The 23,407-nt window shown below is 32.4% G+C and overlaps 2 protein-coding genes across 2 annotated transcripts; one reads left to right on the top strand and one right to left on the bottom strand.

The window, feature by feature from the left end:
• Positions 1-4,575: 4,575 nt before the first annotated feature.
• Positions 4,576-6,512, top strand: LOC129940652 (probable cytochrome P450 6g2). Its single transcript, XM_056049052.1, has 5 exons — positions 4,576-5,017; positions 5,072-5,219; positions 5,281-5,550; positions 5,611-6,141; positions 6,205-6,512. Exons 1-5 carry the CDS (start codon positions 4,695-4,697, stop codon positions 6,490-6,492), a joined length of 1,560 nt encoding a protein of 519 aa, XP_055905027.1. The 5' UTR covers positions 4,576-4,694; the 3' UTR covers positions 6,493-6,512.
• Positions 6,513-17,562: 11,050 nt separating this feature from the next.
• On the bottom strand, positions 17,563-19,445 carry LOC129941859 (probable cytochrome P450 6g2). Its single transcript, XM_056050611.1, has 3 exons — positions 18,972-19,445; positions 18,092-18,895; positions 17,563-17,855 (listed from the first exon to the last, which is right to left on the bottom strand). Exons 1-3 carry the CDS (start codon positions 19,437-19,439, stop codon positions 17,571-17,573), a joined length of 1,557 nt encoding a protein of 518 aa, XP_055906586.1. The 5' UTR covers positions 19,440-19,445; the 3' UTR covers positions 17,563-17,570.
• Between the last annotated feature and the right edge of the window lie 3,962 nt (positions 19,446-23,407).

Raw genomic sequence — 23,407 nt, 5'->3', positions numbered from 1 at the left:
ATAGTTTTTATACAAAAAATTAAATACCTAAAAAAAATTTAACAAAAGTTGGTAAAAATTGATTTTCGACTCAAATATCTTTTCAAAACTATAAAATATTGGCTTCAAACTAATTTTATCTTATAAGAAATATTGTTTTCAACATTCGGTAGAATTTTGAAGAAAATCAAATTGACGTTTTTTTACAAAAAATAAAACTCTAAAAAAAACAATACTAAAACTTGGTAAAAATTTACTTTCGACTCAAATAGCTTTTCAAAAATTAAAAATATTGGCTTCAAACTTATTTTATTTTACAGAAAATATTGTTTTCGATATTCAGTGACTTTTATATAAAAATCCAACAGTCCGTTTTTCATAAAAAATAAAATCTATTAAAAATAGTACGCAAATTTGGTAAAATTGATACTCGTACATATAGACAAACTTTTAAGCAAGACAAATCGACAGACGGGATGGGAAGTTATCAGTGTGGGTCGCATCCCAGCCTCTTTTCTTATATTTAAAATTAATTGGTTTTTTTTCAAAAAATATATTTGCTTGGTATCACGTTACAATATATTACATACAATTTAATTTAAGTCCAGGTTTTTGGTTCGGAAGAGAGTTAACCAAAATGTTCACCTTTTTTAAACTGCTATGGTAGTACCCGTGGCATGATGGTTAGTGCGATGGACTGTATTTGACATTTACACCACACTCTTCAATAATGCCTTGAACAATGCATATTATCCAGTGCATTGGAAGACCGCTGTGGTTCATCCTCTCCCGAAAAACGGAAAGGACAACTCCAACCCTACAAATCTTCGGTCGATAAGTCTTCTTCCGAGCATCAGCAAAGTTTTCGAAAAGATCATTAAAAGGGCTCTGACTAAGTGGGCTGCGGACAACAAAATAATTCCGGATAAACAGTTCGGGTTCAAGGCGGGTCATGACACAATTCATGCTGCGTCTTAACTCGTTTCTGATATCCAATGGAATAAATCAAAACAACAATGCACAGGTGCTGTCCTGGTTGATTTGGAAAAAGCCTTTGACACCGTATGGTTAGAGGGTCTTTACCTAAAATTGAGCAGGCTTGGCATTAGCAAGCCATTGTTTTATATACTTTATGATATGCTTAACGGTAGAAAGTTTGTTGTTAAAAGTGGCAATGTAACTTCTACCACAACATTCTCAATTAAAAATGGTCTTCAACAGGGAGCGGTGAATTCGCCGATTCTCTTCAGCATTTACACCAGCGATCTGATAGGTAGTCTTACAAAGGCAATTGCGTACGCCGACGATCTAATTGCGTACAGAACGGCCCGAAAGGTTGAGGTTATTAGCGTGATTTCGACAAGATTCAGCGATATTACGACGATTGGAAACTGAAAATAAATGTCCAGAAGTCGGAGACAATTCTGTTCTGGACTCCGTTGGCTAGGGCCACGTGGGATACGTGCAAGAATTGGCCCAAGATGGTCATCGTTGATCTACACGGGCAGCCATTAGCGAGCAAAAGTGAAGTACCTCGGTATCTGGTTAGATCAGTATTTATATTTCTACAGACATATAAATGCTGCTCTGACCAGGGCCAGAGGAGCCTTCGCTCTGCCGAATCTTCTTATGTGCATTACTATTCCAACGAGGCCCTATACAACGGGACTCGAATCAACAGAATTGACAATTTCGTGATAAAACTCGTTCAAGGTCACAGAGCTATGTCTTCGACCAACAATTTAATTTTGGGGCGTTCTATCCGAACCACGAGTGTTTTGAAAGTGCACGCTTGAGATAGATTGGCAGTTCCGTTAATCTACCCCGTCAGACGACAAACCGTGGATATGCGACTCCTGTACAATCGGGACGTCATGGCACAAGGCGGAGCAGAGTACCTTCGGTTCATTAGAGCTGTGTCCGAACGGGAACGAACTGATAGGATGAAGCAAGAGAACCAGTTTTGGTGGCTTTAATCGGCACTTGATAGTGGGTAGTTGGGTAGGGGTTTTAAGCCTTGGCCAGCTTACATACTTGTTTTATAGTTTTAGGGTTTAGTTTTAAGTGGCATAGGCCTGGTGGCACAAAAAAAAAATAAATAAAAATACAAAAAAAAATACAAGTTAGTTGTAAGTTATGGTTAATTAGGCTAGTTTTATGAATTTTTGTCTAGCCTTAAGATAGGTTTAAGATTGAATTGATAAAAATTAATTTAAAAAAAAAGTGCGATGGGGGAGGTCATGGGTTCGATCCCTGCCTATACCACCTAAAGTTTTTTTTGTACGGGTACTGCCTCTTGCGAGGAATTGAAAAATTCAAGAGTAATTCTTGTCATGAAAAGTGTTTTCTCAAATTTGCCGTTCGGATTCGGCTAAAAACTGTAGGTCCCTTCCATCCCTGACAACAGTACTCGCACACAGTAATGGTTGAGAGTTGTCAGTTACTAAGCCCTAGTTCTCAAACGGACTGTTGCGCCGCCCACTTTATTTATTTATTATGGTAAAAAAACCGTCCACACAATTTTCTTGAGAGCTCTTTCTGGATCTTTCTGCCTTTTAATCTGCATAACAAAATTTATTTGAAGTCGATATCTCTTCTGGTTCTTGAGCTGTGGATGACGAAACAGACGTACGGATGTACGGACGTACGAACGCACATACGTACACACGCACGCACAGACATCTTTCTAAAAATATTTTATTTTGACTCTAGTGACCTTAAAAAGTCGAGAAATGTAAAAATTTTCAATTTTACAAATCGGACCCATTACAATAACTTCCTATGGGAAGTTAATAAAACCTCTTATTTGAAAAACTTGTTTTTAAAATGTTTGCCAATTTGACAGATGTAGCTTCAAAAATGGATGCGTTCAACCTCAAACAGAAGTGCGAATGAACATCGAGGCTCCAGCACGTAGGGTACCAACGCTAAGCCTGAGGGAGCAAGAAGCAGAGGCAGGCACCATCTCCAGTCTAGTGATCAAGTTTTGCCAACGCACTTCAACTTGGTATTTGAAACTGGAGGCAGCAAGCAAGAGATCGAGTTAGCTGGCGAAAGTTATTACTTGAGACTCGGGAGCACAATGCGCTGTAGCACCAACTTAAATAAAGTAACTAAGGTTGAGATGACTTAAGGGACTTGAAAGCAAGGCAAATTTCAAATTGCTTTCCAATTAATGCAACTTTATTCGAAAGTTAACTGGAAAGTTAGTCAAGAAAAATCTCCTTAACTATCAAGTCAAGTCTACTTATGTCAAAATGACAGTTGATCATGTTTTTTCATTCAACTGAAAGCTGAACTTTATTACTCTTTCAATTATTTATTTTATTTGCATAATTCCTTTCAATGTTTTGTAAAAGAAGGTTTATTATCCACTTAGAAGATAAATAAGTAAAATTCTTTTACAATACAAAATACAAATCGTAATGGACTTAAACATAGAGGAAAAATATATATATGTAGATATATTATATTTCCCCTATGGACCTAAACCTGCCTGAAGGTTCTTTTGTAGACAATTATGTCTTTGGTAGTTTTTTTACGATTACTTGAAGGTAGAGGTCAGTGAAGTAAAGTTCCATGTTTGAAATTAATGACACTTGGAAACTAACTAAAAAATGCAGTTGACTGCAAAAGGAAGTCCCTTAAGTTGTCTGAAACTGCTCAGTGTTTTACGTGTAAAGGAACAACTAATCCAAAACAGCTGGTATGTATGTATGTCAAAAAAGCATTCCAAAGTTATCCAAGAATTTCTGGTATATGTGTGTATCTGCCAAAACAACAGCTGATTTAACATTTGGTTCAACTTGAAGGACACCGACAACTTATTTTAAATTTGTATGTTTTTCAGCAAAATTCAGTGAATTATTAAAGTTATCATTTTATTATTATTTTTTTTTTAATTTTTTTGTTATTTTGATTTTTTTATATCCAACTCGTTCAAAAATTTATCTAAAAATCCACATATCCAGGGTACCCTATCCAACTCGAGACTGAACGCAACCAATATGGCATCTAGCTTTTAACTGTCGAAGTTCGGAAGTTCTAGTTGGAAGACACCTTAGTTATAAACATCAAGGCAAACATTTCTTTCAGCTATTGGGTGATTATTGATTTAAAATTTTCCCTCATTTTATACGGATGTATTCCGCAATCCGATGCCTTCAAAGATCAAATAATTTAATTTGTGTGAATTATTTAATCTGATTATTTTCAAGTTTTAAGGAGATTCCAATAAAATTTACGAATTTTTACTGATTTCCGAAAAGCTACCGTTTTAATGTGATATTTCTAAGAAACTAATCTTTTATTTGAGAGAAAGATTTGGAAGTGCATATGTGACTTTTCAAATAATTGTTATAAGGGAGCGTATTTTCCAAAATTAAAATAAAAGTAAGTAAAAATAAACTAATATTTATGTATTATTCATAAATTATTCTGAATCTCTCTGAACATAACCACGAATTTCAAACATTCATTCATTTTTCACTTTATTTTTCTTAAACATACATTTTCAAACTAATACAAAAAAATGTTGTACCATAGAAATTCATTCAAATTAGACAGACATTTGACCCTTCATTCATATTATGCTATTTTTACCATTTATGGGTGTCATAAAATTTGCATTCGAATAAGTTACAGATTTCTAAAATGTTGTGCTCCCAACCCAAATCAGTTCTTCCTCGGATGCTCAAGTGAAAACACTCACCAAAATGTTGGAATCATATCGTACAACTCTTGTTTTGCTCCATATTCTATTAATCCTTTTATACATTTGGATAAAATCGTTTTACAAGTTTTGGCAAAGAAGTGGAATTCCATTCATAACACCAAGTTTTTTGGTTGGAAATTTTAAAGAAATGCTCACGTTGAAGCGATGTCCCGCAGAACAATTTCAAGCAATGTATATGCATTCGACAACGGCTGAGGAACCACTTGTAGGAATTCATATCTTTCATAGAGCTGCTGTTCTCTTGAGACATCCTGAGTTGGTGAAAAGAGTTTTGGTGAAAGATTTTACTAAGTTTTCTGATCGGTCAGTATTTCGAAAAAAGTACTTTGTGGCTTTTGTTTCATACAACTGTTTTAGATACTCAACTTCAGATCTGTATGCTGACTCATTGGGCTCGAAAAATCTGTTCTTCATCAAAAACCCAGCTTGGAAGGAGATTCGCTCGAAAATCTCACCCGTTTTTACCAGCGGAAAGATCAAACAAATGTTTCCCCTTGTTGAAGAGGTGAGGGTTTTTCAAAAAGGCGAATATTTGAGATGACTTTTGTGTTTTTTTTCCATCACAGATTGGTCGTCAGTTGGATTCATATTTGTTATCGTTGCCAGTTGATGTAACCAATCGGTCAACTTGTCAAGAACTCAAGGAAATATGTGCCCTCTACACTACAGATGTCATAGCTACGGTTGCTTATGGCGTTCAAGCAAACAGCCTTAAAAATCCTCATGGAGAGTTCCGTAGCCATGGAAGGTTTATCTTTGACTTTACCACCAAACGTGCCATAGAATTCGTGACTGTATTTTTTCTACCGAGATTGGTTCCGTTCTTTCGATTCAAGGTATCTAATATTTTTTCTCATCAATCCATGGAGATTTTGAAATTTAACTATTTTTCTTAGGTATTTCCCAAACACTCAGCAAAATTTCTTCGATCCACGATCAATTATGTGATGCGGGTTCGTGAAGAAACTGGTATGGCTCGAAATGATCTGATCGATCTTCTTCTGGAATTTCAACGATCTGCAAAAGCTGATAGACGAAAAAGTCAAATAGCTCTAGAAGGAGATATTCTGGTAGCTCAGGCAGCTCTTTTCTTTACAGCTGGATTTGAGACTTCTTCTTCATCGATGTCATTTGCTCTCTATGAGCTTGCAAAAAGGCCCGATTTGCAGATGAGACTTCGCAATGAGATTCGCGATGCTCTCGAAGAAAATGGTGGAGACATCAACTACCGAATGATTGCTAATCTGCAATATCTCCATATGATTATTCAAGAGGTTTTGCGGCTATATCCTCCTCTAGGCTTCTTAGATCGAGAGTGTACAGTGCAAGATGGGGAAGTATATTCATTTGATCCATTTAGCAGTTTGATTGTTCGCAGGGGAATGCCTATATACATTCCAGTATTTGGAATTCAACGAGATCCAAAGGTATGGCTTTATGAAGTGCTTTACGTACGTTAAGTTAATTGTTTGTTTTTTTTTTAATTTTAGTATTTTTCAAATCCAAATGAATTTGACCCGGAAAGATTTTCACTTGAGAATAAGTCAAAAATTGTGCCATTTACTTATTTGCCGTTTGGAACTGGACCACATAGTTGCATTGGTGAACGTTTTGCCATGTTACAAGCTAAGATTGGGCTGGTGAATTTTTTTCGAAATCATTATGTTACGACTTGTGAGAAGTCAATGCCAGTAATGAAGTTGGATCCAAAAGCCTTGATAACACAACCTCTGGGTGGAATTTACTGTAATATTGTGAGGGAACCATTGATTCAATAAATTACAATTTTAATAATAAACCACGAGTCTTTATTCTCAAGTTAAAAGTATCTTGATTTCCATGGAACTAGGATACTTATTTAGGAGATATTTTCGTGAGGCTTCAAAAAATCTATTTAAACACTTCGAGCCATTAAACTCTCATAAGTAACTTTTCTAACAAGAAATAACTTGACAAATAAGTTATAATCAGTCTAATCTTAAGCATTTAAGGAAATTTTGTCTTCTAAAGACGGTTTTACGTTGGACTCAACTTGAAGGCAACTTATTGAGCATTTCTGAAAAGTAAGGCAAGTTTCAAATATCCAATTGGCTAGCTGCCAAAAATTTGCCTTACAATTAAGGCAACTTTATTGGGAAGTTGATTGGAAAGATTGTTTTTTAAAAATCCCCCTAGCTATCAAGTCAAGTCTACTTATGTCAAAATGACAGCTGATCATGTTTTATTCAATCAACTGAAAGCTGAACTTTATTATTCTGTGATTTATTTGTTTTCTGCACAATTCCATTTAATGTTTTATGTAAAAGGGTTTCTGTTTAAAATTGGAAAAGTAATAAGTAATATATCTTCAAAATACAAAATACAATTCGAGGTGGCATTGTAGCTTGCCTAAGGAGTGTTTTGTAGACAATAATGTGCTTTAAAGTTTTTGTACGATGAACTGAAGGTAGATGTTAGAGAAGTAAAGTTAGAAGTTTGAAATTTATGACACTTGAAAAACTAAATAAATATTTGTCTTGGTTAAAATTTACGTTCAAAGAATGCTGTAAATAAGTCCGTTAAGTTGACTGAACCTTCCAATGTCTCCTGGTGTCTCTTTTGCATTATAGCCGCATCAATTGGAAACGAGAATAAACTTCGCCTTAAAAGAACCCAATCGGTAGGTTCAAACACCACAAGGGAGTTCTTTTGCATTCTTTGAATGGCAAATAAGACCAGGGTAGCTGAAAAATTTTCCAGATGTCATTGATTTAAACTTTGAACTTTACTTACAAATCTATTGCCTTCAGTTGATCCTGCAGAAAGTACCAGCACAAGGTTAATTTCTGCTTTATCCCTACAATAATTGTGAAGTAAATAAATAAATCACAGAGTCATGAAGTTCAGCTTTTAGTTTGAATGATCAGTTGACATTATGACATAAGTGGATATCACTTGATAGTAAGACACATTTTTTATTAGCTTTCCAGTCAAATTTTCAATAAAGTTGGTCTAATTCGATGGTAGTTTTTTGGCAACTAGCTTATAAGGTACTAGAAACTTGGCTTACCTTCAAGTCCTTAATGTTGTGTGATCTTGCCTTACTTCAACACCGTCATATTATTAATAATCTTAAAATTCAAATTGACATTTGTTGCCATTTGTGAAGACTATAACAAATTCCAATAGGGTGTCTCGATGGAAGTAAAATTTGAACACAAATAAAATAAATCTTTTATTTTTACTTTTCAATGACTTTATCATTTTTAGGATTCTTAAGAAGTAAATCCATCCCTGGTAAGTACAGTTAAACTAGATCAGATATAAAAATACATATACAGTAGAAATGTATTACATTATAGTTTGGAGAGCACCTTTCTAACCTATACATCAATGAATTAAAAAAAAAAGAAATGCAAATCAATAATAAATTTAAATATTTTTATTGTTAATCAATTACCAAACTGTATGCCTAGACGTAGATATATTTAATAAGGTACTTCTACATTTAAATACACAACAAAACTTTTATAATCGAATTGATAACATTTAGAATGACTTTGCTTTAATTTATTGATTTAGATGATATCGCTTCACTTTGATCAGAAAAGCATGAATGTGCGAAAATATGAATTTTTTAAAATCGGTTTCAAATGTTTTATAAAGTGATGAAGACATGACGTATGAAAAAACAATTTTTTTAACTTCCCATAGGAAGTTATTGTAATGGGTCCGATTTGTCAAATTGAAAATTTTGACATTTCTCAACGTTTCAAGGTCCCTAGAGTCGAAATAAAAGATTTTTAGAACGATGTCTGTGCGTGCGTGTGTACGTACGTTCCCGACGTTTTTTTCGTCGTCCATAGCTCAAGAACCAGAAGAGATATCGACTTCAAATAAATTTTGTTATACAGATAATAAGGCAGAAAAATGCAGAAAGGGCTCTCAAGAAAATTGCGTGGGTGGTTTTTTTTACCATAGCAGTTTGAAAAAAAGGTGAAAATTTTGGCTAACCCTAAATATCTTACTAACCAAAAACGCTAGAGACTTGAATTAAATTTTATATAATATATTGTAACGTGATATGAAAGAAATATATTTTTTCCATTTAAGTTTTTTTATAAATCAAAAAAAAAACTGAAAAAAAAATTGGTCACCTCCAAAATTTAACGCCTAAAATATGATTTTATCTCCAAAACAATTTTGTGCAACGAAGAATAATGTTTTTGACATCTGATAAAATTTTGAGAAAAATCAAATTGACAGTTTTTTTTTATAAAAAATAAAAATCTAAAAAAAAACATTACTCAAAGTTCGTAAAAATTGAATATCGACTCAAATATCTTTTCAAAAACTTGAAATTTAGGCTTCAAACTTATTTTATCTTATAAGAAATATTGTTTTTAACATTCTGAAAAATGTTAAGAAAAATCGAATTGACAGTTTTTTAAAAAAAATAAAAACCTTAAAAAATGTATAAAATTGGTAAAAATAGATTTTCGACTCAAATATCTTTTCAAAAATTGTAGATATTGGCTTCAAACTGCTTTAATCTTTTAAAAAATATTGTTGTTAACATTCAGTAAAATTTTGAAAAAATAGAATTGTAAGTACAAAAAATAAAACTCTTAAAAAAACAATGCTAAAACTTGGTAAAAATTTACTTTCGACTCAAATAGCTTTTCAAAAATTAAAAAATTAAACTTATTTTTGTATAAAAATCCAACAGTCCGTTTTTTCATAAAAAATAAAATCTACAAAATTTGGTAAAAATTGATACGAGTTCGTACAGACAAACTTTTAAGCAAGACAAATCAACAGACGGGATGGGAAGTTATCAGTGTGGGTCGCATCCCAGCCTCTTTTTTTATTTAAGTAAAGCGATCAAAAGCTTATATCTTAAATGGTTCATTGTTAAGTAATTTGATGTAAGTTAATCTTAAATAGGTTGTGCAATTTTCGCTATCTTCCTCCTTTCACTAAACTTTATTTATAAAAAGCTTATATAATATATAAATATCATATATATAAAAGGATGTACCAAATCACTGTCTCAAATCCGGTTAAGAACTTAACCTCAACTATTTCATAGTTCAGAATAGCCGGCTAATTCCAAAAGATGGAACGGAAGAAGCAACTATTTTGAATTACTGTTGCTGTATCTAACCATTCTTGAATATGCTTAAAGTTGAGGCATATAAAGTATTAGAAGATGAAATATTAAATTAATTCTCAGTAATTTTGAGCAAACAAAGCACATGACATGATAGATATTTAATTTATTTAAAAGTTATTTCTTTAAACCATTTCTGCGCGATTCCAGGAAACAAAAGATTTAAAACTTTTATTTTTGAATCAAAGGAAATTCATTTTTAATGAAAAACTAATATACATATTTTCATAAATTTGTCAAAAAATCACTAGGTGCTCAAATTTTCCTGAGTTTTGACAGTTGCTTACACTGGAAACGATTTTTTGCGATTTTGAGGTTGCAATATCGATGATTTGCATTTCTGCATAAACATTTACATAATTTACAACTGAACGGAAGTACAGTTTTTTCAGTCCATACAATTAAATTTCTGGTAGTCAACCAAAAAAAAAAAAATAAAAAGGAAAAATAATAAGTATTATTTTTTTTTAAACAAAAATGAATTAAATAAACAATTTGTTGTTGTTAAAATTTGTATCTAAGCACACTTTTCAAAAGTTTTGTTTTTAAAGCTTCTCATAGTTATTGGCTGAATAATTGTTACAGCCAATTATTGATTTATTAGGAACAAATTAATAGAACATAAATCATAATATAGCATCCATGTATGTAGACATAGAAGGATAGACATAGGAAGAACTGGAAATTAGTATTGGTTTTTGAACGATATTATTGGTGATTAAATCTAAATTTTGCTCGACTAATTAAAACTTAATTTTCTTAAAAGTGTTTTGATGTTATCATCGGTAAGACAAAATGTATTTGTAGTCCATATCTGTTCTAGTTCTTGAGATATGGCCGAAGAAAAAAGGTATCCCAAGCGTACGGACGTATGAACATACGGACATAAAGACGTACGGACTTACGAATATACGAACGTACGTACAAACAAGCATTTCTCTCAAAACTTTTTTGTTCGATTATAGGGACCTTGAAACGGCGATAAATTTCACAATTATCAAGTCCAAACATCTGACTTCCTATGGAAAATTAACAAATGCATAGAGCGATATAGTTTTCACACAAATTTACTTTGATTATGAAGTTTCGACTTTTCCATAAAGTGTGAACAACTTTGTATTTAAAAGGCCGCTAATAATTCGATTTTACCAGACCACTTGCACTTGAAGTAGAAATATTTTCTAATGAGCTATATAACGGAATTGCACCGCTTTATTAAGTAAATCTTCTTCTTCCTTGGAGTTTCGTCTCGATTAAGAACATAATCATCTCAGCAAACGCGAAAAGTGAGATAACGTTTTTATCACTTACTTTTGTAGTAAGTTTTGATCATTTTAACGCGTTGTTCGATTACACTGGTCAACACTGGTTTTGTGACACGAACTTTGATAGCTAATTTTGTTTTTTCAATCTACTTTCATTATTAAATCACAATTGTCAAGTGTCAATTAGCATCAGTTTTGTTGTGATACGGTATAACTCAAAACTTGTACTACGCAGCAAATTAACAGAAGCGCTTCCAAGTAAACTGTTTTAAAAATATTTGCGGTTGCATTTTAACACCTTTTAGTTTTAGCATTTTTTTGTTATTAACCCTGTGAACATGTCGAGGAAGTGTAACAATGATGCTTTCTATTTATGTTATGTTTGCGAAGAACTGACATTCAAAAAACAAAGACGAAATTTTACGAATCTTGTGTTGGAGTGTTATCACCAATGTTTTGTATTTTCAGTCGCCCATCAAGACAAATCCTGGGCTTCTTATGTCTGTTGCATAACGTGTGTGAAAAATTCAACCCGCATGCAGGAAGAAAGGCGCACGACCTATGCCGTTTGCAGTACCTATGATATGGCCTGAACAGCGAGATCACTTTTCGAATTGCTATTTTTGTCTCACTGACATAAACAGTATAAAATACAAAAAAAAAATACTGTTATTTACCCTAACTTATCTTCGGCTATAAGCCCAGTCCCTAATTGTACAAAATTGCCAGAACTATTACTAGTTGCAACTACGTCTGTTGAGAATGACCATTCACACCCGTGCACTTCAGGTTAATGTGTTGACGAGGACGATGACTTTCAGTTTAGAGAAATCGCAAACGTGCCACATTTCATAACTCAAGGAGACTTAAATGATTTAGTTCGGAATGTAAATGTGTCCAAAAAACAATCAGAACTATAAGAATCTCGTCTAAAAACTAAGCGATTTAGAAAAATCTGCATGGAAGGCTTTTAAAAATGTTGTTGCAAATTTTTTGGGTAACCACAAGAGTGACAGCTACAGGGATTTGGTTAGCGAGCTGTTAATGACATATAAAGCTTTGCGTTGCAACATGTCACATAAGATCCACTTTTTAGACTCCCACCTGTATTTTTTTCCTGACAATTTAGTGCCTGTCAGTGACAAGCACGGTAAGAGGTTCCATCAACACATTTTGAATATGGAAAAGCTGTACTAGGGTAAATTGAACCCAAATATGTTAGCGGATTACTGCTTGGCAATCAAAAGGGACCAAACAGAAGCGAAACATGGAAGAAAATCTAAGATTTATTAAGTCGTTTATACAAAAAATACAGTTTTGATTAACAAAATCTGTGTTATTTCGCAATATTTTAAATTACTTAATAAAATAAAATCTTTGGCCAACAGATTTTTTTTAACTATTTATTTTTTCTTATGATCACCAACTAAAGCAAAAAATATCAAAAAAGTTCGTGTGGCAAAAAAAAGTTAAAATTTTGTTGACCAGTGTTATTAAGCAAACCATTATCGTAAATGACAAACATTAAAATAATTTTACTACACTTAAAATTACACTTGAGATTGGCAGATGTCAAATGTCAGAGTATACAAATTTATATTTTTAAATTAAAAAAATTATAAAATATTTATTTTCAAACATCCACTTATTTTCAAATTCTTGTTGACTTCAAACTTTTCTAACTTCCACAAAATATTTTTTACTTCCCATGGGAAATTATTGTAATGGGTCCGATTTGTCAAATTGAAATTTTTGCATTTCTCGACGTTTCAAGGTCTCTAGAGTCGAAATGAAAGATTTTTAGGAAGATGCCTATGCGTGCGTCTGTACGTACGTTCGTGCGTCCGTACGTCCGTACGTTCGCAACGTTTTTTTTCGTCGTCCATAGCTCAAGAAGCAGAAGAGATATCGACTTCATAATTTTTTTGTATACGGACAATAAGGCAGAAAGATGCAGAAAGGGCTCTCAGGAAAATTCCGTCGGTGTTTTTTTTTACCATGGCAGTTTAAGAAAAGGTGAACATTTAGGTTAACCATAGATATCTCACGAACCAAAAAACACCAGAGACTTAAATTAAATTTTATATAATATAATGTAACGCGATACCAAATACTTTTTGAAAAAAATCTAATTAACGGTTTTTTTATAAATCAAAAAACCTAAAAAAAATGTCGGCTCTAAAACTTAACGAATACAAAATGATTTTAAAACAACTGTGTGCCACGAAAAATAAAGTTTTTAATATCTGATACAACTTTGAGAAAAATCGAAGTGACAGTTTTTTTTTATAAAAAATAAAAACCTAAAAAAAACTTTACTCAAAGTTGGTAAAAATTAAATTTCGACTCAAATATCTTTTCAAAAACTTGGGATTATGGCTTTTAACTAATTTTATCTTTTAAGAAACATTATTTTCAACATTCACACAAATTTTGAGAAAAATCGAATTGACAGTTTTCTTACCAAAAACAAAAACCTAAACAAACAAAATAATAAAAGTTCATTCATTAATTTTCGACTCAAATATCTTTTCGAAACTTTGAGATATTGTCTTTAGGCTGCTTTTATCTATTAGAAAATCAGCCCTATCACAAAATCCATTCGTAGAAAATCTCCGAACAAAATCTACCCTACGAATTACGAAAAATTTACATCACAAAATCCGAATGGAATTTGAAAAGGCATTGCCTCATTTGCCGCTTCCATTTTCATTTTCGAAATCAGCTGTTTCGTGTCAAACATTGCGAATATTACCCAAATAAATTTGAATTAATTTCCAGTTTTTTAAATACGTTTTTTTTTTAAGTGTAAGCTAATTAAATATAAAGTCTTTAAAAATGGATTCAGTGGCTTTTTCTATAATTGCTGGTCGAATAGAGTCCTTCAGGCTAAAGAAAAACCTGAAAATACAGAGGAAAATACTTCGAGACGCTTGTAATCCACTCGACTTAGATGGCATAACGTATTTATAGTGACATTGACTTTAATTGTGTTTATGTTTTAAAAACAAAATCTTACAGATTTCAAAGAAATTTCCGACTGAACAAACTAGCATTCAAATATGTTTTGGATGAGCTGGAACATGAGCTTAATTTAGGAGTGTTTTCATGCGCAATAACTTCCATTAGCCGGATCGTGGCTGTCATAAAATTCTTGGCAGGAGGTGGATACCAACTTGATGTTGGTAACGAATATGAAGTTGGCATGGCACAGTCCACATTTTCTTCAACACTCAAAACTGTGTTGAATGTAATGGAAAGAAGACTCTGTCCTGTGTGGATACAAATCCAGATGAGCGAGTCGGAAAAAATGAATGCGAAAAGAGACTTCTATTCGAAGGCGAGTTTCCCAGGCATCATTATGTGTGTCGATGGAACACATATAAATATAATTGCTCCACCCGAAGAAAAGTGGTTATATTACAATAAAAAAGGAAACTTTAGTATAAATGTTATGCTGGTAAAATAATTTATCATCGATGAACTTTATTATGAAATTATGTATGTGAATTTCGTTTAAGATTTGTGACCACAACTTAAGAATAAGATGCGTTGATGCCCGCTATCCTGGTGCGAGCCATGATTCTCACATATGGAACCTAAGCAACGCAAGACGATACTTCCAATCCAAATATCAGGAATACAATAGTAAACACAGCAAAACACGAATTGTTGTGGAAAGAACTATAGGGATTTTGAAAAACAGATTTCGGTGCATACTGGGTGAGTGCACGTCAACTATGTACATTACAGTCCACAAAAAGCAGCACAGATTATCAATGTGGTTTGTGCATTGCATAATATCTGCATACATTATCGTGTCTTGGACTATACGAATATTCCTCACTTTGATATTTGAGGACCAAGAATTATCACAGGAAAATATCGGCATTGATGATTCGAGTAGTTACCAAAATGTTGCAAACGGGATAACATTTGGAACACATTTGTTTAAAAAAAGAAAATTTATTGAAAATAAAAAATTACTTTCACAGTCCACAGAATCTTAAATCTAATCTTATTTAAAAGCTTTCACAGCATTACAATAGGAACTTTTTCAAAATGGATCAAATTAGTTTTTTAAAACCATAAACTAATTCAGGTTGTGGCGAACTAGCTTCTCCTCTTCTATTTCCAGCTTTTTAAGTTTTATTTCAACTTTTTTTTTTGTAGAAGCTCTTCTTGTATTTTGTTGTGTCTTCGTGTTTCTTCAATTTGTTTTTTTTTTTTTTCATGTCACCCAATCTGTCTGTTCCTCTGTATATTCTCTTTGTGTTTGCAGCAATATCTTCCATTAGTTTTATTTGTTCCTCGTAATACTTCTCTGTTTTTGAATAAAAATTGTTTTGCAATTCAATTTGCTTCCTTAAGAGGTTTGCAGTATCATTTAAGGCAGTTGAAGACTGATTTTTCCGATATGTGTCACGATCGGATGACATGGACACATCTACAGGTGGGTCATCAAGCTCAGGAGCCACATTTTCTGTTTCGGACTGTGAACCTCCCATGCTCAGCAGAGCTTCCAAACCCAAATGAATTCAGGTTTTGTATTCCTGGTGTGGAAGTTTGTAGCCCTGCTAGCTGAATGACTCCTTCCTCCAGCTTTGAGAAGGAATGTTGACGCCACCAGTTGCATTTATCTCTTTTTTGTTGTCGATAAGTTTCTTTTTTATGTAAGATTTCCAATCTAACCAAACCTAAGAGTTTTAAGAAGGGTTTAAAAATATTTTTTTATAGCAGAATCTTTCACGTAATTTTCTCGAAACTGAAGCTTCTTTTGAAGGTGGCCCAAGAGCATTCAGTTCGGATTTAACTATTTCCCAGAACTGCGTCACATCTTCTTTTGGAGCCTTAGTATATCCTTGAGCTATGTCCGGTTTCTCATTTAATAATTGATAAAGCCTTTCGTATTGTGCCTTATTTGTTGTTTTTGCCCTTCTAAAGCAACAAATATTATTAAAAGAAAAACAAATTGGTTAATACTTACATATTTATAAACAACACAACTGTTTCCAAAGATTCCGACACAAATTACTTGCCGTAGAAAAAGAGGCAACATTTCCGTTTCATTCGGATTGAAGGATACCAAATTTCACGAACTTCGAAATTCGTAGAAGATTTTTCACTACGAATGAATTTTGTGATCGATTTTTCGGGACTCGGAGCACATTTCCGATTACGATGGAATTCATGATAAGGCTGAATATTGTTGTCAATATTCGGACAAATTTTGAAAAAAATCGAATTGACAGTTTTTTACAAAAAATAAAAACCTAAACAAAAAATTAATAAAACTTGGTAAAAAATTTACTTTTGACTCAAATGGCTTTTAAAAAATTTGAAATTTCATTCATCCAATTTGCAAAAAATTAAGAAATGCTACTTCAATTGGTAAAAATTTGTTTTCGACTGAAAATCTATTTAATAAAATTAGATTTTCAAAGTAACTATTTCTTTATATAAAAAATATTGTTGGTAATTTAAACATTTTTAGGATTAATTTAACTGACACTCTTTTTTTAATAAAACACGAAAACCTACAAACCTTTTAAGTAAGAGAAGCTTCATTTTTTGCTCATATAAAAATGTTTGTATGTTTCCTTGAAATCATAATATGCTTAACACACTACTCTTGAAGCACGTTTAAAAAAAGCCGGTAATTACTATTTTTGTTTACCTAATACACGACCTTGAAATCAAGTATTCTACACGCTGTAAGACTTATTTATAACATTTTACCAAAAAGCTCCAGGCAGTATAAACTAAAGTTGCATACGTAATTTAAAAAATTCGGGAAAAAATAATCATTAATCACCCGCTGCCGTTTCACATTCTAATATTTGTTTTTGCTATGGGTTGTGTTTTTATAAACATTTATTGAAGCATGACATAATGTATGACGTTTGTACATATGTACATTTGTATAATTGTACAACATAGCATCGCTGTTTAAAATTTTGTTATTGTTATTACTTTTTAGCGTAGAACAGCGAAAATGTTATAAATTATAATTAGGTTGACAAATTATAAGAAGTTCGTGTTTAGAATTTATTTCTTAAAACGCAGACTTCAATTTGTGTGTCTAGGGGGGGGGGGGGGGGGAGCGGGAATGGATGATCCAATCAGCATCACAATAATAAACTACCTACATACAATAACATTTGTTTTTGTTTACATAAACAATAGAAATTATTTTTAGTTTTTGTTTTTTGCGTCGAAAAATGTAGTTTTGCTAAACAATTAACTGAAAAATTTACCTAATTTTTGTTGTTAAATCTTGAATTTGGTTTATTCTCAGATTGTGATTAAATTTAAATAAAAGACAATGTTTTATAAACTACCTAAACATTATGTATAATATGTGCATAGATTTTATTTTGGTATCATGTAAAATTATAATAATATTTTGTTTTTGCATTGCAGCCTTAAAGTTAAGAATCTAGATTAAGGGATCTCGGACAAACTTACAAAATATACCACCTTCTGATTGAATAACTAAAGCCTTGGGATCGAGTTTCATTTTACTGTGCGATTTATCACAAACGTCAACATAATGATTTTTGAGAATATGGATTAGACCGACTTTAGCTTGCACAAGTCCAAAACGTTCTCCAATACAATTGTGTGGTCCTAAACCGAATGGCATATAAGTATAAGGATGAAGGTTTGCTTTGTTCTCTAGGGAAAATCTTTCAGGATCAAATTGTTCGGGATTCGGGAAGTACTAGAAGAAAGAAAAAATACAAAAAACAAAATTATATTAAAAGGTTTCTTGTAGTTCTTTTAACTATTCGGATAATTCGGACAGCCAAAACATAGTTGATACGCTATCATAATAACTGAAACAAATTTGAATATCGGATATCCCACACTATTCGGATGTTTTGAATCTTAAGAATCTTATTCGTATGGATACGGATATCCGAATATCACTTTATCTTAAAAAACAACAAATCTTACCTTAGGATCTCTTTGGATGCCAAAAGTCGGAATGAACACAGGCATATTATTGGGTATAGCAAAGTTAGATTCAGGTTCCAAGGAGAATTCCTTCTCATCTTTCGCCAAAGTACATTGTCGATCCAAGAACGGAAGTGGTGGATACATTCTCAAAACCTCCATGACCACCATATTCAGATAATCCATTTCATTGACAGCTTCATAAGTTAACTTGCCATCATTCGCCTTCAAAGCACCTTTGATCTCTTCACGCAATCTCTTCTGAATTTCAGAATTCTTTGCCAATTCGTACAAACAGAATGACATTGTCGCCGAAGAAGTCTCATAACCAGCAACAAAAAAGATAGCAGCCTGTGCTACTAAAATTTCGTTATTCATTGCCAAGGCACTGCTCATGTCATTTCTATCCTCAGCTGCTTTTTTGAAAGCTATCAAAACGTCTATTAAATCATTGCGGCTATTACCGTTCTTCATTCTTTCACTCATGACAAAGTTAATGGATTTTCGAATGAATTTTTCAGCTTCTTTTGGGAAGATCCTGCATCGAACAAGTGGTGTCAGATAGGGTATAAAGAAGGCAAAAGTAAATTGAAGAGCCCTGTGTAGAGTGAAGTTAAAGATACTTCTACCGTTTCGTCGAAACTCACACTCGGGATTGTTAAGACAATTCGCTTGTATACCAAATGCCACCGATGCTATCACATCTGTGGTATAGAGGGCGCAGATTTCCTTAACCTCTTCAACAAAGCTTTTATCCTGATCAGCTTCTAAAGCCAAAAGATGCTCATCCAGCTCGTTGCCAACCTTTGGAATAAATGCGTAAAAGATTCATATGATTTAAGATATTTTAAGAAGAAAGTGCTAGTTTTTTTTAACTTACGTCAAGAATAAGTGGAAACATTTGCTTGATTTTTCCACTTGAAAACACAGGCGTCAACTTCGAACGCAATTCCTTCCAATGTGGATTTTTGATGAAGAACAAAGTACTCGATCCCAAAGGATCACCTTTAACATCAGTCGAAGAATAACGATTTGAGAATTTATTAAAATTCTTTATCAATATTGATTTTATCAATTCCGGTTCACGAACCAACAAAACGGGCTTATTTAAAATGTAAATTCCGAGGATAGGCTGATCCTTGGCATTTGTGTGATTGTAGAGGTCTTGTAAATTCTCAGCACCGCTCTTGGACATTTTTAACATATCTTGAAGACTTCCCAAGAAAATGTTTGGTTCGATGAAGGGAACATTTTTCCTTCGCCAATATGATAATTTATATTTTGACCAAACGTATAAACCGAAGAGTAAAGTTATGATAAACAACAGCCATTCGGTCAGGGAAATCATCCTGAGCTAAAATTAAGAAAATAAATAAATTAATATAGCATGATTTATTACCATTGGTATAGAAAAGTGTTAGCAAGCCTTGCTTGGTTTTGTTAAAAAGATTTTTAGTCAAAAACAAATTTTTACGAATTTTAGTAGCATTTCTTAAATTTTTACAACTGGATAAATTAAATTAATTTGAGAGATATCAAGAACCGAACATCAATTTTTACCAAATTTGTGTATTTTTTTGGAGATTTAATTTGTTGGATTTTTATGAAAAAAAACTACTGAATAACGAAAACAATATTTTTTGTGAAATAAAAAAAGTTAGAAGACAATATTTTTAATTTTTGAAAAGCTATTTGAGTCGAAAGTAAATTTTTACCAAGCTTTAGTATTCTTTTTTTTAAGGTTTTTATTTTTTTTGTAAAAAACTGTCTATTAGATTTTTCTCAGAAATTAAGTGAATGTTGAAAACATCATTTTTTAAAGACAAAAGTAGTTTAAGCTCAATCTCTCAAAGTATTGGAAAGAAATTTTGTTGAAAACAATTTTCACCAACTTTAATTAATTTGGGTTTTTATTTTTTTAAAAAAGAATGTAAATTTGATTTTTCTCAAAATTTTACTGAATGTTGAAAACAATATTTCTTATAAGATAAAATTAGTTGGAAACCATAATCTCAAATTTTAGAAAAGATATTTGAGTCGAAAATCAAATTTTACCAACTTTTGTTAAATGTTTATTAGGTTTTTAGTTTTTTTTTTTGTACAAAAACTGTTAATTCGATTTTTTTCAAAATTTTACTGAATGTTGACAACAATATTTTTTGAAAAATAAAAGTAGTTTAAAGCCAATATCTTAAAGTTTTGATAAGATGTTTGCGTCAAAAATAATATTTTTACCAACTTTTGTTATATTTTTTTAGGTTTTTAGTTTATTTGTAAAAAATTTCAATAAGAATTTTCTTAAAATTTTATTGAATCTTGAAAACAATATTTCTTATAAGTTAAAATTGGCTGGAAGCCATAAACTCAAATTTTTGAAAAGATATTTGAGCCGAAAATTAATTTTTACCAACTTTTTTAAAATTTTTTTCTTTTAAGTTTTTATTGTTTGTAAGAAAACTGTCAATGCGATTTTTCTCAAAATATAACTGAATGTTGAAAATAAAATTAGTTAAAAAATAAAAGTATTTTCGAGCCAATATCACAAAGTTTTGAAAAGATATTTGAGCAGAAATTCAATTTTTACCAACTTTGAGTAATGTTTTTTTTAAGTTTTTATTTTTTGTAGAAAAAACTATCAATTCGATTTTTCTCCAAATTTTACCAGATGTTAAAAACGTTATTTTTCGTAGCACAAATTTTTTTTAGAGATGAAATAATTTTGTATTCGTAAAATTTTCGGGTTGACAAATTTTTTTCTTCAGTTTTTTTGATTTAAAAAAAAATAGTTACATAATTGTATTTTTTTTTTCAAAAAGTATATTTGTTTGGTATCGCGTTACAATATATTATATAAAATTGAATATAAGTCTCTATCGGTTTTGGTTCGTAAGATATTTAGTGTTAAACAAAATGTTCACCGTTTTCTTAAACTGCTATGGTAAAAAAAACCACCCACGCTATTTTCTTGAGAGCCCCTTTTGCATAATTCTGCATAAGTATCTGTATAAATACAATTTATTTGAAGTCCATATCTCTTCTGGTTCTTGAGCTACGGACGACGAAGAAAAAGTAGCGAATGTACGGACATACGGACGTACGTACACATCTTTCTAAAAATCTTTTATTTCGACTCTAGAGACCTAGAAACGTCGAGAAATGTCAAAATTTCCAATGCGACAAATTGGACCCATAACAATAACTTCCTATGTACATTTCCATGATATCTGCGAAGATTGCAACTAGGTCTTCTCTGAATTTAAACAAAACAGCTATAAGTTTGTTTGGTTTGAAAACAGGAAATATAGGAAGATACCAACAGCGGTCACATATTTTGGCTACTTCTTCTTTTGTGAGCTTTCTAGCATACCCTTTTTTGATAAATTGTTTGATCTTCTCGTCTGGGGATTTAGCCAGCTGCGGCTCCCTTTTCATTCTCTTGTGAAGACAAGCTAATCGCCTTTGTGAAAATTGTGGTGTTGGTATCTTAATTCACCGTCATGTAACTGTTGAGAGCAACCACCATGCACTAGCCATCCCAAACGAGTCTTAGTTGCGACCGGCTCTTCGGTTCTCCGTTCTCGACATTTTAGAGGAAGTCCCAATTTTGTATGCTTCAGGCCAATTAACAAACGTGGAGATTGATTATCATACGATTCGATGGGTAGTCCTTTGAGATGTTCATATTTATTCTGTAGGTCTTCGAAATTTAGAGATTGATAAGGCAGCGATAGGTTCTTCACAGTGTGAACGTCAGAAAATGCATAAATCTCAGCATCAGGTACTGTGCTTGAAATTCGGAGAGTGAGCAATTGTGACTGGTTTTCATATCTATTAGTGTTGCCAGTCCACTTTAGACACAACGGCTGAGGTTTACCTTTCATATTAAGTTGGGTTGCGAGTTCCTCGTCCATCAAGGTCAAGGACGAACCATCATCCAGGAAAGCGAAAGTCTTAATTTGAGATCCATTCTCATACAGGATCACTGGTACGATTCGAAATATTTATTTATTTATTTATTTAACTCGTTTTCTCTAGGTCGTAGGAAACGCGCAGGAGCATAGATATTAAATAAAGACAGCAACTTAGGGCTATCAATGTGGTTACACAGAATGTCCCTGGCAAACATTGCGAAATAATAATCTCGTCTGTTTTGGAGTGGCTTTAATTGAATTAATTGGCATCTTATATTATAGCTAGGCATATCAGAATGCAAGTAAGTTCTACGCAAAGCAAATTTTGTAAATCTTTTTTGAATACGTTCCAGCCGTAATGATCCTTTGTTGTAGTAGGGTGACCATATTGTACAGCAATATTCAAGATAAGACCGAACTAAGGATACGAACAGAGTCTTTAACGTGTAAGGGTCGCTAAATTCCTTAGAATTTCTAAATATAAAACCAAGCATAGCATTCGATTTTGAGATCAAAAAGTCTATATGCAAGGCGAAACTCAACTGAGAGTTAAAAATAACCCCCAAATCCTTTTGCACCGTAACGCGATTAAGATCACTCTGAGAGATGTTATATGCAAACAAAATTGGATTTCTAGCTCGAGTAAATGACATCACCGAACATTTACGAAATAGGGTGGATTCACAATTGTTACGATGAGCGTTGCAATGGCTTTTCATATGGACCGAAACGTTTCCTTTCACCTCTTCTCGACGTTGTTTTGATCATTGTGCTATAGCGGATGATGTTTAAAGGTGCAATTGTCTTTGCCGCAAAGTGATGTTAAGGGGCCATTCCGTATATTGTGTTTCTTCAAGCATCTTCTACAACGTTGGTATTCTCTTACCGTACGTTCGCGACGTTTTTTCGTCGTCCATAGCTCAAGAACCAGAAGAGACATCGACTTAAAATAAATTGTGTTATACAGATAATAAGGCAGAAAGATGCAGAAAGGGCTCTCAAGAAAACTACCATGGGCATAGTAGTTTAAAAAAAAGGTAAACATTTTGGTTAACCCTAAATATCTTACGAACCGAAAACGCAAAATATCTTAATATATTCCAACGACTTAAATATGATTTCATTTCCAAAATAATTGTGTGCAACGAAGAATAATGTTTTTGACATCTGATAAAATTTTGAAAAAAATCGCATTGACAGTTTTTTTTTATAAGAAATAAGAATCTAAAAAAAACATTACTCAAAGTTGGTAAAAATTATCTTTTCAAAAACTTAAAATTTAGGCTTTAAACTTATTCTATGTTATAAGAAATATTGTTTTCAACATTCTGAAAAATGTTGAGAAAAATCAAATTGACAGTTTTTTTACAAAAAATAAAAACCTAAAAAAAAATTAATAAAAGTT

Source organism: Eupeodes corollae, chromosome 1 (assembly GCF_945859685.1).
Source record: "Eupeodes corollae chromosome 1, idEupCoro1.1, whole genome shotgun sequence".
NCBI lineage: Eukaryota > Metazoa > Arthropoda > Insecta > Diptera > Syrphidae > Eupeodes > Eupeodes corollae.
The sequence above is the reverse complement of the archived record's forward strand: the minus strand, read 5'-3'. Positions and strand labels throughout refer to the sequence as shown.

Excerpts from the sequence above, each read along its gene's own strand:
- LOC129940652 (XM_056049052.1), top strand. The coding sequence starts at position 4,695 with ATGTTGGAATCATATCGTACAACTCTTGTTTTGCTCCATATTCTATTA. Across the intron at positions 5,220-5,280 it reads TGTTTCCCCTTGTTGAAGAG|ATTGGTCGTCAGTTGGATTC; the intron begins GTGAGGGTTTTT and ends TTTCCATCACAG. Across the intron at positions 6,142-6,204 it reads GAATTCAACGAGATCCAAAG|TATTTTTCAAATCCAAATGA; the intron begins GTATGGCTTTAT and ends TTTTAATTTTAG.
- LOC129941859 (XM_056050611.1), bottom strand. The coding sequence starts at position 19,439 with ATGATTTCCCTGACCGAATGGCTGTTGTTTATCATAACTTTACTCTTC. Across the intron at positions 18,896-18,971 it reads TGTTTCCACTTATTCTTGAC|GTTGGCAACGAGCTGGATGA; the intron begins GTAAGTTAAAAA and ends TTTATTCCAAAG. Across the intron at positions 17,856-18,091 it reads GCATCCAAAGAGATCCTAAG|TACTTCCCGAATCCCGAACA; the intron begins GTAAGATTTGTT and ends TCTTTCTTCTAG.